General features: G+C 39.2%; 2 protein-coding genes across 2 annotated transcripts; one reads left to right on the top strand and one right to left on the bottom strand.

Moving 5' to 3' along the window:
- Window positions 1–7,885: 7,885 nt before the first annotated feature.
- On the bottom strand, window positions 7,886–10,036 carry ndufa11 (NADH:ubiquinone oxidoreductase subunit A11). The gene is made up of 4 exons (XM_062556862.1): window positions 9,881–10,036; window positions 9,224–9,316; window positions 8,784–8,906; window positions 7,886–8,069 (listed from the first exon to the last, which is right to left on the bottom strand). The coding sequence occupies exons 1-4, from the start codon at window positions 10,008–10,010 to the stop codon at window positions 7,957–7,959; spliced, it is 459 nt and encodes a 152-aa protein (XP_062412846.1). The 5' UTR covers window positions 10,011–10,036; the 3' UTR covers window positions 7,886–7,956.
- Window positions 10,037–11,941: 1,905 nt separating this feature from the next.
- On the top strand, window positions 11,942–15,298 carry vmac (vimentin type intermediate filament associated coiled-coil protein). The gene is made up of 2 exons (XM_062556057.1): window positions 11,942–12,698; window positions 12,927–15,298. The coding sequence occupies exons 1-2, from the start codon at window positions 12,508–12,510 to the stop codon at window positions 13,279–13,281; spliced, it is 546 nt and encodes a 181-aa protein (XP_062412041.1). The 5' UTR covers window positions 11,942–12,507; the 3' UTR covers window positions 13,282–15,298.
- Window positions 15,299–16,082: the final 784 nt, after the last annotated feature.

Genomic DNA, 16,082 nt, shown 5'->3' on the forward strand with positions numbered 1-16,082 from the left:
GAGAGGGAGAGACAGAGTGTACAAGTGAAAGTGTACAAGTGAAAGGGGGAAAACACACAGATACAGTGTGTGTGTGTGTGTGTGTGTGTGTGTGTGTGTGTGTGTGTGTGTGTGTGTGTGTGTGTGTGTGTGTGTGTGTGAGTGGAGAAGGGCGGGTGGGGGGTGGACGAATGCATATGTTCAAAAAGCCTGGCCTGAGAAGTTTGCTTTCCTGAGTGTATTAGATTTCCCCTGTCTCAGCTCTCAGTAAATTATTCAGTGGTGGCATTCTCATCATTCGATAGTATGTTGGTTCAAGGCCCATTTTGTGGCCAAATATGGATTTTACTTAATCCAAGTGGTGGGTTAAAATGTTTTCATTCCAAATAAATTAAAACCATTAGCTTGATATTTGAGGTCAGAGAAGTGGAAATGTGATGTGACCAGTGACACAATGAGTTTAAGAGCAAAGCTCTCCTCTGATATCTAATATCTCTGTCTTCATTACACAGATGCCTTCTGAGTATGAGTGTCTTCTGTATTCTGATCTAAAAATAGATGCTGTGATATATCTCCTTATGAGATCAATATATGCAGCAACTGTTTCCTTGAGAGCTAGTTACTCATTTGTAAGCACACCATGGTATTAAATCATGGCTATTGACTGTAAACATGGTTGTTTCGAGCAGAATGAGTCCTTCTCTGTCAGCTATACCAGCCTACCACATACATACTGTACATGCAATACTAAGAAGACAGTGAATTTGCATAGCCTATAGAAAATACAGAAAATAACATTTGCAAATCACATCAATCCCTCAGCATGTAGCGCATTCATTGGGATTGCATCTAGTCTGACCAGACAAAGACATTTCCAGGGCCCATTCTCCTCTTACCATGAGCTTTCCTGATAAGGCAAGTTTTCAGAACTGTTTCACAATATACCTGATATTCCAAACCACTGGAGCACAAATATACGCAAGCAAAATGGCAGTGTATCTGTTGTTCTTGAAAATGTTTTCCCTTGGATGTAAATACAAGCTATTGCTCTCAACAGCTGGATGACTTAAATATTGTCAATGCGTCTGCTGAACCTCATGGTTCCTTCCTTGCTGAGTGAATGTGAGTGAAAAGGTCGAAACACAGATGTGCTTACACTCACATTCACATCCAGACTGGTGAGCTGTGTGGCCGTGCTCTAGAACCCCCCCCCCCCCCCCCACACACACACACACACACACACACACACACACACCACCCTCTTGTATTGCTGCATCCCTGTGTGGGTTCAAACCGGTTCAAGCATAGCAGGGCTATGAGAACATTATGTATTTATCTGTCAAAGCTCAATGCAGCACCCCAAACATGAATGACTATGATTAAAAGCGCAGTCAAGGATTTTACACGATTTCAAGTCCATGACATTTTTGTCATATTCAGCAATCATCTCCTCATGACCAGTAGCTGTCCAGTGTCCATTCTATAGCCTACAGTACACTGTAAAAAAAAAAACGTTGACTCTATAGGTAGGCTTAACAGTTAGGTACATAATAGCCTACCTACAGTATGTAATTATGTTTCTTGGGTAAATGTTACTCCACAAGGGGTACCACTGATGTTGTTTAATTTAGATTTAAAAGTTATGGGAAAGGGTTCTTTTCCATATTCAGCAGCAGTCACGTGAAATGGGTACCAGCAGACAAATGGCATTATTGGACATAATCATCGCTAAAGAGCTGGCTGAGCTGTGGATGACATTATAGTTTTATCCTGTATGTTTTTTATGTCTGTGGAAAACTTAGACTGCATTATTGGATTGGTCTTTTGTATTTTTAATTGTATTCCTCCATACACTCATAAGCACATTTACATTTTCCTTAAGACATCTGTATACACCTGCAAACACATACACCTCACACTAAGGACCACAATGTGGCTTGGGGCTTTATTGTGTTGATCCTTTTGACCAATAACGTACAAAGACATTTTATTTGTTTGTTTTGATAAGAAACATCCTTTGTACAAAAGCCTAAACAAAGAATGTCGATCAATCAATCAATCAATCAATCAATCAATCAGCCCAGGCTCCGATAACTGAAAACTATGGAAAAATTGAAAATTGAAAAAAAAATGGAAACAAAACCCTGCACGGAATCTCTCTGGGAATAGCCTACAGAAGGTAGGGGTGAGCTATACCTTTCTGGTGTTTCATTTCGCCCACAGGCTAATGTACTTTTTTTTTTTTTTTTTTTTTTTCAAAAACACAAACAAACGTGACTTCCTGCGAAATCCCTGACTGTACCTCTAAGGAGTTCAACTCGAGTTATGTGAACTTGAATTGAACTGAATCATGCTGTACTTCTGAACATCCCCAGCTTTACAAAAAATGCCACTCAGACCTCAGTCATTGGAGAGTGCCAGGATCTCTAGTATTCCCCTTCCAAAAATGAGAAATAAAATGAAAGTGTCTTGGTATGATGGTTTGTTTGATGTACATCATGACCAGCACAGACAGATGACAAGCACCCCATGCAGTGAATGGCAAAACATTTTGCACTATGTGATACTGTCAGCGAGAGAGCAGCAATGCCGATTTGGAAACTTTCCTCTGGAAATTTTTGGAATGTGCTATCTAGTCTGGAAGATCAGTTCTGACATATACTTCTCAGTTGAATCACACCAAGCTCAGTGGAACTTGGAATGAGAAAATAAGCAGTAGATGTGTCACATAGAGACTAGAGCTGCATCTAATAAGGCTAAAACAAAAACATACCCAAATGTTCCTGTTGATTTGTCAGTAAAATTGAAATACCACTTGAACCCCTCAAGTGGAAACTAACTGACAAACAAATATCTTCATCATAGACAAAACTAATAAAGCCATACGAGACATTCACTACGGACTGCCCTGACGGTCCAGGGAATGTGTTCTAGCTGAACTGCATCACGGCATACTTGCTCCATCAGTCATAGGAGTGGGTGTTGAGTCCCAACGTGCCTCTAATAAATGATTTCTGCAGGTATCCTTGTTTCTTCAGCTCCATTTTGTTCTCTGCGCTCTACAGATGTCAGTATGTGCTATATGCTACCAGCACACACTAGCCGCCAAGCTCCATGGTATAGCTGTGGTTGGGACTGCATTTCTGTGGCCCCTGGAGTCTGACCTCTGCCCTGGGCTGGTTATTGAGGAGATGAGGGTCTCTGCCAGAGGTGGGCAGCAGTGGTGAGTAATCTCACTCTCTATCGGCCACCCACAGTACAAATATACACACAGCTCGGACTGAAAGAATGAACAAGCAGGAAGCCATATGTAATCCAAAACAATGGTCTTCCTGCACACACTGGAGGACTTGAGAGGATACGGAAGGAAGGCTTCTCTACCAAATATATCACTGAATGCGTGCTTCACTGAGGCTCCCAAATGTCTATATACCAACATCCGAAATGAATTTCAAGAGAAGTCCTCTGACATCCTTTGATGTGTTGAGCTTTATAAACTGCAGTTCCCTCAGACTTACTGAGGACTGAGCGTCCATGTTGGGGTCAAGAGTGCTTTTCCTATAGCAATGCTTGCTTTTAGGTTGTGTGACTGACAGCTGAATGGCAGCATTTACTGCTTTTCACTTTGTGACATCATCAATCACAAGCCATTTCTGGGACCCTGATCAATGCTTCCCTGAGGCATCTTTGACTTTGACGTCGTACAGTATAGAATCATATGGGGCTCTGCTAGATGTTCAGCTAGTATGTTTACTGTCAGCATTTATTCAGGTCGAATATTTTTCTCACAATAACAATGAATACTGTACAATAATCAACTATCTACATTTTGTTTTGGCATGGTTTGTGGTGTTTGGCTTTTTGTTTAAAATTAAATGTCTTTCTATACTGAGCCATCTTCTGCAGCTCTGTGTCCATTTTAATGAGCACTGTAGGTGGAAAATGAGCTGATAAGTGTTTTCCCTGGTTTTCCATTCTTCATTGATTTTTTTTTTTTTTTTTTTTTTTTGAGCTGGCATGAATTCAGTTCTGCAATTCAGCAAGAAACACAGGAAGCATATCTGAAGTTGCTTACCTCTATTGGCTTGTGTGTCTATTTTATAATCCAGCATCAAATCAAGCATATTACCAAATTTGTCAAAAAATCTCTGCATCTAATGTGTACTGTATATTGTACATTATACTATTAGAGTTGGTGGAAAATGAGGAAAGGAGATCTGCCAGATCAGCTAAGTCAAAAGACGCTTTTAAATCTAAAGAGCCCAGCATCTCTGCGGAAGCCAAAACGCAGTTAGCATCGACCCTGACCCTTTGTGCGTCAGGAGACGATTGACAGGGGCATCACTCTTTGCTGCTGGAGCTATGCCCACAGTCTTTCACTGGGGTTTGCTGTAAGAGGCTCTGCATTAAAACATGAGCCGAACAGGGAAGCACTCAAGTGGGACGTAGCACAAAAGCGGACAGTGAGCACTCAGCAACGTGAGCCTCCTGAGTGACATTTGTTTATTGTGATATCCGCGATGGAGACAGGAAGATATTACATGGGTCAAACCCACCGATATTGCCTTGGAGAGAATTGCCTAAGAATATGTTTGATATCAGGGCGAGTTTTAAAAGCTCTCCTTCGATGACTCATCTGCCTCAGAGCACTCTATGACATTTAGGAGCAGATGCTACCCAGGAAAACAAAGATATTGTCTCCAAAAGATTGTGATTATGAAAGGAATACGATATTTGTATGGTATGTTAGTAATAAGTAAATCTGATGTATGCATGAAATATTAAGAATCTCACCTTACAGGACTTTAGGGTGTCTGTACACTTTCCACTTTTTAATTTTGTATCATCCTGGAGTAGAACTGCATCAATTAACCAAATTAATTGGCAACTATTCTGTTAATTGATTAATTGGATATTTGTTTACACTCAAACCTCTATGATTATGGCTTTCAAAGCAGCATATTCACTTTTGGCATAGGGTAAGACCTGGAACTGGTGTTGCAATCACCTGTGTCAAGTCCAGACATTTGAAGCAGTGACTTTGTACTCTCTGAATACTTTAAAACAGACTAAACAAGCAGTGCCATCATCAGGTCAGTTAGGTGACCAGCAATCATAGACTGAAGAGAGCTAACAGTATTTATGAGTCACTTGATAGTATAATTAAATCTTTAAGGAATCAATTAGATCATATCCCATCACTTCGCTCCAAGGATGATGCACTAACAAAAAAGTCCTCACACTAGTCTGGGGTTTATAGGCTCATTAATATATAATAATTTATAGGGATTTATAGAAAACATATGATAAACAATTTAAAAGGAAATGTTCTGTCACTCATTGCTTAAAACTTCTTAAAACAAGTGCAGAGGCACTTTCTCATCTCTATCTCTGAGGGCACTCTTCTTGGACATCTCAATCAGGACCACATGGGGTTTGACATTCAACCTATTTGGCAGTGGGAGATAAGAGCACTTTCTGCACTCAGTAGTCAGACCTATTTTCATCATGCATGGCCAACATTCATTCAATATGCAGCTCACCTCTATCAACCATGTAGTCACGCAATCTTAGAAAAAAAAAAAGGTTTCGTTTACAACCCATGAGGATTCTTCACCTTGGGTTGTTGGAGCTGTACTTAGACAACATTGTGGTGGAGGGCTCTTTTCAGAATTTTTTTCAAGGATATCTAGAGACTGGTTAGTTTCTCATTTTTTAGAGGAGACAAATTTAAAAGAGGCACGCAAACCCTTTCTGCAAACCATTGTTGTTGGAAAGTGTACAGAGAATTAAACAAACACATGAGTAAACAGTTCTTGCCCATGAAGGACCAAAATGAAAATGATTGTACAAAAATCAAACCAACATTATTATACTTTTATTTAGCCCATCAAACATGTAGAATTGCATTTCTTGTTTTCATATAACCAGAAGTAAATTATCGAAAACTACAACAAATAGCCACAGTATAGCATTAAGAGTTTGGATTAAATGCTTTGAGCAGCTTCTTCTCTACTTTATGTTTTGCACTTCTTGGCATCTACTTGCCTTGAGCGTGTGTTCAGACTACAGACAATGCTCCAGAGCTTGTGGTTAGTCACATCATATATGGAATCATTGCATAAAATGATCTTGTCAATTCAATGTCAAAATATATTTTGAAGAATGGCAAGTGTTCCTTGCTATTTGAAGTTGCTTATGTAAGAGGTACGAAAATATACAAGTGGGTTGGCTTGCAGTCTATGTTGATTTCCTATCCACATATTGTGCAATTGTTCATTCTCCTCAGTTATTTCCAAGACAACTTGATGGATAACTTGCCTGAGGTAAACAAAATCAAATGAATTGCAGTATTGTTTAGTCCTCAGAACAATTACAGTGGCTTTTGGCCCACACATCTTTCCCCAAACTGGTGGGATCTTCAGCCCAGCACAGTCTGGTACGCAACACAGCCTGCCAAGCCAAACACAACCACCATCATCTGCCACAACCATTTAATTTATCTCTTGTTGTTACAAAACAAATGGTTACATCTGTTTCACCTCAGCTGTTTGTGTGTTTGTCTGTGTGTGTGTGTGTGTGTGTAATATCTTATCAAGCTATACTGAACTGTAATGGCATAACAGCAGAATCACCAAGCAGACTGTTGCTTTGTCCCATAACAAGTGCAAATTTCCAGTGGATATTTAGGGCATACACACATCAGCTTTAGAGTTGTTCTATGGTAGAAAGAATAAACTTGAGAGAGTTCAGTGGCTTATATATAAAAGTCAGCACAGTTCCAAAAAACCCTTTTCAGCACAGGGTTAGATGTGTCAATGGGAAGCAAGACATATTTTTACTCCTCTTTCAAACTAAGAGGTTCCTTACAGTAACTTCACTGTGGTGATTCAATGAGATTATGTCCACCTAACCATTAGGAAATGTTACTTAAAGTGATTTCTAACCAAGACAGATTTCAGTCTTGAATATAGTAGGGACTGAGATTACTTTGTGTTTGCATTTCATATAAACAAACTAAAAATAGGTCTGAAATTGCAGAGGATCCGAGTTTTGGAAAGTGTGAGGTGTACAGTTCCCAATAAGGCTGTGAGAAAGAACTTGTTTAGAATGTCCTTGATTATTTTAAACAGATACGCCGAGCTGCAACATGGTACCACAATCACAAAGCGATGTTTCATACTCTTTGAGTGACTGTGCTCATCCTACATACCTGAAGCTGGTGTTTCAAATGCTCCCATGGACATCATTAATTGTTAAAAAAAAAAAAAAAAAAAAAAAAAACCTAAATGGTTACCCTCTTTAAATTGCTGTTGATTTAATTTGGCTGACATCTACACAAACCTGACTCTGGCCTGACCCCAGATGGTGGTTACTTTTTTCTACAGCTCCACCTTGTGGTTATACGAAGGGCTAGGAAAAATGCACTTCATACAAACCCTCAACCTACTACGGTCACCAACTAAATAGCCTGCATTAAAATGTACAAATATAAACAACGTCCTAGTGTCTCTGTTTCTGACAATAATGTTAGGTTTCTCCCAGCATGGTAGCTTGGTTTGTAGTTCATGTACATTTGACTTGTTGTCTGGTTAAGGACTTCATGTCCTTATATACTCTCAGTATATCCACAGTCTGTCAAATATGTCATAATTTTACTGATACAGATCTTTTTCCACAATAGTGTTGTTTGCTATAAATACTGTAATGCCCTTGAATTTCAACTTTTCAGATTTGTAAAACCGTCTTCATGAATTCATCTCAGCTTTTATGTTTCACTGTAACTAACCCATCTGAAATAGTCCTTGATGCAAGTGAGATTGCTGAAATTGAAACAGAATAGCCAAACCAACCACTGCTCATGTATTGAAAGACTATACATTAAGAATCATTCATACTCCCCCAATACTTTAGTGAGGTTTAATAATTCCATTTACAATATACATAAAACATTTAATCAGGACAAACACAGTATATTTATAGACTGGGTTGACCACTTATTTTCCAGCCTTCCTTCTTGGCAACCTTTGCGAACATAGCCAATGTCCCCAAGCCGAAGCACGCTGTTACACCTGTAGCTGCACTGTGAGCTGTGTAACACAAGACATGAAACAAACTTTACATGATCATCCTGCATATAATCCTATTTGGTCATTTCCATTCCATTCAAAGTGTTACTTTGTAATGGTCCTCTATGGTGGGGAGTGGTTAATTAAATTGATTCCTGGTCGATTACGCTGTTAAAGTTAGGGGAAACACCTAGAACTTCTTTAGTTCCCACCACGTAAGCTACTCAATGCATGAAAAATCTAGTTATGACTGAAAGACACATCATGGTTTTTAGCCAAGGAGGACATAATAAATCATAAATATTTGTTCCCAAAGAATTGTATGGGATTATTTGATCTAAAATGATGCCAAAAGCTAGCAACTTTAAGCAGGGTAGTTTCTCTTCACTAATGATATTCAGTTCACCCAATCTATGTAATTTAGCTCATGTCATAGCATCATTGCTTTAACAATGTATTAAGTTGTTTGCTTGAATCCCAGGATATAGGGGATTTTATACTATATAGTTACATAAGTGACTTTTAAACATTTAAAAAGGTTTTGCAGCGTGTCCATGTGGATGAATTCTCAAGTTCAAGATGTGAACTTTTTTTCTGCATATAAAAAAATAATCAAATATTTTGCCGTGTCATTAATAATCTGAGAAGTCATTATTATTAGCATACCATCACCTTATTTTTATGCACCACCCAAAGAAGTGGTCAAATATCCCTGTGCTCAGCTTTTGTACTTACTACGAGCTCCAAGGAACACTCCAGAGGAACAACCACCGATGAAATAATTTAAAGGGTCATCTGGGGCATCCCTGGCCTGGGCACTTAGACAAGTGGCCATTCCAAAAATTGCCCCAAGGGCAGCTGCAAGAATACATCATTTATAAAAATGTTACTCCATCTTCACCTTCAAGTCAATCCTTGTAAGACAATGTGTCTCTGTCACAGTTCATATTTTTATGTTATTATATGTTATTTTTAAAAGATGTCATGAAAACAAAGCATCATATATCTCATATAGCAATACCTTCAACGATGAATAATGAAGTTATTGTTACATTTCAAAAGACAGTTAAAACGCTGTTAAAGTGCCATTAATCTGGCTTCATCTAAATGCACTTTAAAGTGTAAGTAGGCTACAACTTCAGCATTCTTCAACCAATTCTATGTATACCGCTCACCCATTGTCGATGTGGCTGAACCAGCCCTTTGAATAGACTCAATAGTAGTTGCAGGTGGGAAAGCCACAATGTGGTAGGCTGAGCCGACAAGCCCTGTGTATCACAAAAAATGGTAAGAAGGTTGACAACATACTGACAACTCAAGGTATTCAGGACCAGAGAAAAACAGCCTCGATTTTAATATGTCAGCAAATGTCACACTTGAAACAATCTGGGCGGTACTATCATTCTGCATACAGTCTTTGGTCTAACTCCAACTAACTTCAAGCCTGTAGGTAACGTTAGTTAGTTTATTCTAAATTGCTGTGTATGTTATCACAGCAAACTATACTTTCACAAGCCAGAGAGTGAACCGCATTTAAAAGAACACAGATTGCTGTTATATGTTGCTTGCATCACAGTTGCTCAGTTTTAGGTAAATTATACACCGATCGTATAATGCCACTGGTATCTTCTAGCTAACGATAGGTTGCGTTAACTTCTTGTTACCTTGATTGAAATAACGTTATCGTGTTTATTAGCATGGCTGCTACCTAGCTTAGGTTCCGAGGTGAACTAAACTTGTCCATGTCGCAAGGCCTACTGGTGGTGTTTGCCTCTCAAACTTCATTATTGTACAAACCTGACAGTAAACTGAGCATTCCATACAAAACTTACCTAGGGCTGTGGCTACCTTGGTAGTAATCCATGTTTTTTCGATACAATCTTTACCCTCTTCAAGCTCCCAGTACCCCATCTTGACTTCACAGCAAGGACACCAGTCAACGCGAGAATGCCAAAAAAACATCCAATAACTAATAGTACTTTGTAATGTCGCCCTCTAACGGACTGGAAGGGGACACTTTCATCGCCGTGAACTGAGATGAACTAGCTCAGCCAAAAGTATCCTTAATTGACTGTCACCTGGTGGCAAATTGATCAACTTGATAGCCAGCAGTTTGTTTTATGTATAAGTATCAGTTGAGCTCCTACTATTTTCAGGTTTAATGTGTCTGCTGCAAAGTATTCATGGAATTCATCCGGTCCCTTTCCACAGGTGTATAACATCAAGCAGATTATTAATTCAGACTGCATGGTGCTTGATAAACAAACCAGTGGAAAGGGGCCCGATGAAACCCATGAATAGGGCCTATTGTACTCAATTTCTATTATGTAGCCTTGACTGGAAACACTACACTTCAGATTAAAATGTGAGTTTTATTTATTTAATTACCCTAACCTTTTTTTAGTTCAATTGGCTAACGTTAGAGTGCCTATGGCCTGACCCTCATATAGCAAAGCACAAGGCGACAGCGGCAAGAACCCATTTAACAAGAGGGCAAAGCCAGGGTCATACCGTGGTGTTAAAGTGATGCAAAAGACCCAGTCACACACCTTCCAGAAAACACAGCATAGTGAACCTCACAACTCAGAGAATACAAATCGCATACAGTATGTTTAATTGTTCTGATTATGAGGGGGTCCTTAGAATTTATTTGGAACCAAAAAGTCCTGCTCTACAGTACATGGGTTTTAAAAAAATCAGATGGGTGTGCACAAATAGGGCTATGTTTTTGCGAGCACACCAGAAACCTCAGAATTTCAGACACTTTTTTTGTGTGCAAGCAAAATATTCTCATGCACAGTAGTAACTTGTTATGCGACCAGAATATGTGTGTATGCTAAACTTTCTAGTGGACACACAAACATGTCTGCTATGGGGAATAACATTGCCCAGTTCCCTCTGACACACAAACTAGCCTTTACAACAAAGATACTGTATCACTCATCGCGGTAAACACTGAATCAGTGAAGACAAATGAGACATCAATCTTTTACTTGCCATGTGAGCAAAGTGCTTAGCAGTACCATTCTATCTATCAAATATGTGTCCATGTGATATTACAGTACATACATTTTTTTTTTTTTTTTTTTTTTTTTTTTGTATCTTGATGTCTTGGGGTGCTTGATACCTGGCAGAGCTAGAAGAGAAGAGGAGGGAGAGTGGTGACCTTTTTCAAAAAATGTGACAGAGTGACGATAACACAAACAACATAAAACATAACGAGGGCTGAGAACCAAAGGGGCGTAAGTGACTTTTCACCAACTTTACAGGAGAGCCAACACAAATCTAACTGCTTCTATATGTTCACAGTTAAAGACCTTTGGTTTTTGTTCAATAACGTTATATTTAGGCCTATAAATATTTTACTTTTATAATTTTGTCAGTTAGAAAGAGCTCATCAAGAGCCTTCAGGTGATATGTATAACTTAACCAAAATGTCACTTACGCCCCTTTGGTTCTCAGCCCTCGATCAGACAAGTGACACAGAAAGTGCAACAGCAATTAATTTTAGAGAGATAATAGGCCTACACACAAAAATGACATGACATAAAATTATGTAATCTGGCCCCCCAGGCCAGGTTACATACAGTGCAACAAAATAGTGAATGGATTAATCAAACAGTCATAGGCTAGCCTTTATCAAAGAGTATAGAAGTAGCCTACTATACTCTTTTCCTTTATCCCCCCCCCCCCCTCTCCCTCTTATGTGCTCTCTTCCTGCACATTGTGGTCATTTTATGTCATGACATTATCTCTCTAAAGTTAATTGCTGTTGCACCTTTGTGTCACTTGTCTTATGTTGTTATCACTCTGTCACATTTTGCAAACAAAAGTGGTCCAGCCTGTGCTTCTTCGCTCCCCTGTTTTTTCTTTAAGGTATTTTGACCTCTCTTCCAGTATCTTTGACGTATGGAGAATGTTTATTGCTTCCGGAACGCGGGGATATCCACAGGTTCTAAGCTTGTTGCGAAGGAACTTTAAGTCAATGATTATGTGCAGGAAGATATTGGAAGCAGGACAATTAAATTAAAGTTGTGAATTATTTGTTTCAGAAAAAACGCTTCCAGACATGAAGACTCGTTTGTTAGGAAGGCATCGGAGTTACCGTTATGCATTTGATATCAATGAGTAACGTTAACTAGACCAGGAGGATAGCTAACGTAGCTAGCGATAACGTTACATGTCTCGCAAGGTAACCGCTGTGTCAGAGAAACAGACACATAATTGGATTTACTTTTGAATTTGGCTTGCCCCAATAGTGAATGGAATTACAAGTTGTTTTATGGATGGTAACGCCGTCTTTCTTAAAGTTGAGGTTAGCTGAAGAAGTCCCCAGCTAGCCATACTTCCCAGCTTAAATTCGTACTGCGTGGCAGTGGGAGACGCTAACGTGGCTAATATCACAGCTGTTAATGAAGATTGGCATGGTGTAGTAGTTCTGCCCTACGGTTCCAGTGACATGTCTTCACCGTCACCGGTACAAATCAGGGAAGCAAATGCACATTTAGCTGCATTACATCGGCGTGTTGCTGAGCTGGAGCAGAGGCTCGAAGCAGCTGAGAAAACCGTGCGTGAGCAAGCTGAAAGCCTCATCCGGAAAGATGAACAGCTGAGAGCTGCTACTCAAGAGATAACTGAGGCCAAAGATAGGTAAGTTAAGGTACAAATATGAAACATTTAGTCTATCTTTATTTTTGCATTAGAGAGTATGCATTTGTAAGAGCTGCAATTAGATGTGCCTGTGTGGAAACCAGTTTCATCAGGCATGATTCTATTGGTTGGCTAATAGCTGTTTAGATGTTTACTCTACTCTCTGAATCGCTCTAGTATGGCATACATTTCAGTATACTGACCGAATTGTCTTCCTTTATCACTCAGAGAGATATCCTACCTCCATGAAAAACTCTACCAGTCTGAGGAAACCATCCAGAAATTTCAACATACAGTAAAGGAAAAGGATGCTCTCATTGGGCAGCTACAGCATCGGTGCCAGCTCTTGGATAATATCTGCAAAAGTCGCCCATTGCTGGACAAGATGCTGTCACACATGGCAGAAGCTGAGAGAATGGGACCTGTTGTTGACTTGGGTGAGACTGCCATCAACTCCTCTCTCACAGATGGTGAGTCCAGCTGCAGTCCCAACCGTGTATCCAATCACAAGGACTTCTCTCTCAGCGAGGATGACATGGATGACCAAGAGCTAGATGGAGTGGTGTTCGGAACCACTGTTTGAGAAAAATCCATTACTTGATTTCAACATTTTTCATGGCATGCTGAACCTGAAGATCTTTCCATGATGTGTTCTATGGGTAGGCTAATGTGTCAGATGGCATGGCATGTTCAGGGTCGTTGTTACAGTCTTGGCTGAGGTTTTGGATTAGTTACCATAGAAGGGTATTTTGAGAACTAGCTTTGGTTCTTCCTTTGAAACAAAGATAAGAATGTAGATAGACTAATGGACATTTAGTGAAAGGATGGAGGAACAGACAGGAATGAATCATACAGATTTAATTCAGATAATATATGTATGTAATATTGTAATGGTTAATTGAATTATTTGTTTAGTAAATTGTTTCAAACAGGACACAATGACATTAAAGGTACTGCAAGCTGTTGACATTCCTTGGAAACTTCTGCCTTGTTGACCATGATAAGAAACAAGGGCAAGCGCGGCAGTCTGTCTAGAAGTTTTGTATTTATTGGTTAGTAATAATACAGTTGGACCACGTTGACTTTTGTTGTTGTTGCTAATTCAAGAGCTTAATATCAGATTTATTTCTCTCAGACCATTTTGGTGACTCATAGTATTTTTATTTTCACCATCAGAATGCAAAATAACAAGCAGTGTATTCCAAAACAGTTCAACTTTATAACAGCTTTAAATGGATGCATTATGTTCAAGAGAAGAGTCTTCTCAAATTGAAAAGATCAGTGGACTTCGAACTACTGTGCAAATTAGCATGTTGGTTTACAACTCTCGTGTCGACAATAATCTACATGGAGAAATGTAGATTTTGGTATGAAATTGAGAAGTGGGGTAGCCACTTAGGATAGTCTTTGAAGTTCTATTGTATGTTGTAAACTGCTTTGAAATCTGTCATCTGCAAAGCATTGAAACTTAAGAAACACAGTTTCAGATTGCCTTGATTGACCCTCTGATGTCTAATTCCCTCATCCAGTCTTTGTTTCCTTGGTGCAAAACCGTCTGCATAACTTGAAGTTCCTTTTTCCATTTACAGTTTTCTGCTTTGCCATTACTTGTAATCTATGCCATTACTTACAGAAATGGGATATAGGTCACAATTTGATCTCCTGCATGTGGTCTTGCCCTTTATGAAGAATGCTTCAGTGAAGCAAATTCTATGCAAAATTTATGTTTGCTTTTTATCTATATAAATTGCTGCGCATGAAAAGGGCAGCGTTACTAAAACAGCAGTGGTACCTTAAAAAGCTATTTTTGCAATCTATTATTTTCTGAAGGCTGTGTGTGGTGTTCTGTTTGCAGAAGTACACATCGTAAATCCTCAAATTGTGGCCGGGGTCTTTTAGTTACTTAGGCTGCATAAAGCACGGGCCTTGTATTCGAGGCAGGCCTTTCTTTCTTATTAGACTTCTGTTTTTTAGTCTTAGAAAAAAAGCAAAAGGTTTTTGAAGTGGGCCAACATGGTTCAACACGTCCTGTAACCAGCTATCAAAAGCAGAAGATTTTCGGTTTGGGATTTAATTTACTTTTGGACTGTTTGTTTATATTGCTAAATGTTGGAACTGATGGGCACTGAAATCTGGGGGGTATTTGACTATTTAGTTGAAAGAGTGTCGGTGAGCTGTGTTGTATGGAAATGCCTAGCCAACTAGCCTAAATTGATTGTTCATGATATACTTTTTTTTTTTTTACCCATGGTGTAGGACAACAACTCTTCATTGGCAACAGACAGTATTAAACCAATCAATAACATACGATATTATGATGAGCTCTTTTAATTCATCGAGTTAAATCAAACAATGCCTTCTAGTGCTCTGTGATTGACCACGCCCCTGGCTGGCCATTATCTGAGGCCTGGCTTTAGAGAAAATCCCGGTCATAATTTGATGATTTACGGTATTCATGTAATTTCAAATGTAATGTCTGGTATTCTCATGGTAAAGACTTTATAGTAGCAAAGTCTGTTCTGTAAAGAGACCTATGAGCAGTTTATGGAGATGTCAAATGCCTTGAGCCGTTCAGGTGTAGAATAAAATCCTTTTCTGGACTTTCTTTTGTTGATTATTCATGTAATGCACAGAACAAACATTCAGTTCACATTAGACATGGACCTTTTTTTTTGCACAGATGAAAAGGTGGTTTGTAAAGCTGAAGAAACCCACCATGGGCCAATTCCCCGTACACGAGGGCTATTCAGCCAGCGGCCAGTTGGATTTTACTTGCTGCCCACCTTCAAATCAGGCTCTCTTGACTACAATAAAATTAACAAACAGCAGTGCCAGTGATTGACTGCAAAAAGTGTTTTGCACCCCAGCAGTAATGTTTCACTGTGGTGGTTTTTACAAATATGAAATATGGCAAAAGTTGGATGTTAAAGGCACTCTCATCAAGATTTGCTCTCAGGGTCCCCCTTTGGTTGTGAAGCGCAATAATAAACTAACTGCGTCTTTTTCAACAAAGTATGAACATGACTCGACTATAATATCAGAGCAAGGGCATCGACAGCAGTCTGAAAAAGATATCTGAATTTCCCTAGCATAGCAGAGGGCAGGAACAGTTTCCCATCCGAAATTAGGAAGTTGCTAGGTCGGTAATCGCCTACAAGGCTGCTCAGTTTGTTAATAAAAATATGAGCCATGATTGAAGTCGGGTTATATATTCCATCCTGATAGGCCTACAGGTTTATTTGACAAATAATATATGGACCTGCTCTATGAGAACATTATGTCTGTTTGAATTGTTTTGAGAGCCTACTGATGCATCTCAGAATAAAGGAATGTCCACCACATCCGATGTTTGTGAATATATTTTACTGAACTCATTAAATGTAG

The sequence above is a fragment of the Sardina pilchardus genome, chromosome 15 (assembly GCF_963854185.1).
Source record: "Sardina pilchardus chromosome 15, fSarPil1.1, whole genome shotgun sequence".
NCBI lineage: Eukaryota > Metazoa > Chordata > Actinopteri > Clupeiformes > Clupeidae > Sardina > Sardina pilchardus.

Coding starts and splice junctions, on each gene's coding strand:
- ndufa11 (XM_062556862.1), bottom strand. CDS start 10,010: ATGTTTTTTTGGCATTCTCGCGTTGACTGGTGTCCTTGCTGTGAAGTC. Junction 9,317..9,880: donor CAAGGTAGCCACAGCCCTAG/GTAAGTTTTGTA, acceptor TGTGATACACAG/GGCTTGTCGGCTCAGCCTAC. Junction 8,907..9,223: donor TTCAGCCACATCGACAATGG/GTGAGCGGTATA, acceptor GTATTCTTGCAG/CTGCCCTTGGGGCAATTTTT.
- vmac (XM_062556057.1), top strand. CDS start 12,508: ATGTCTTCACCGTCACCGGTACAAATCAGGGAAGCAAATGCACATTTA. Junction 12,699..12,926: donor ATAACTGAGGCCAAAGATAG/GTAAGTTAAGGT, acceptor TTTATCACTCAG/AGAGATATCCTACCTCCATG.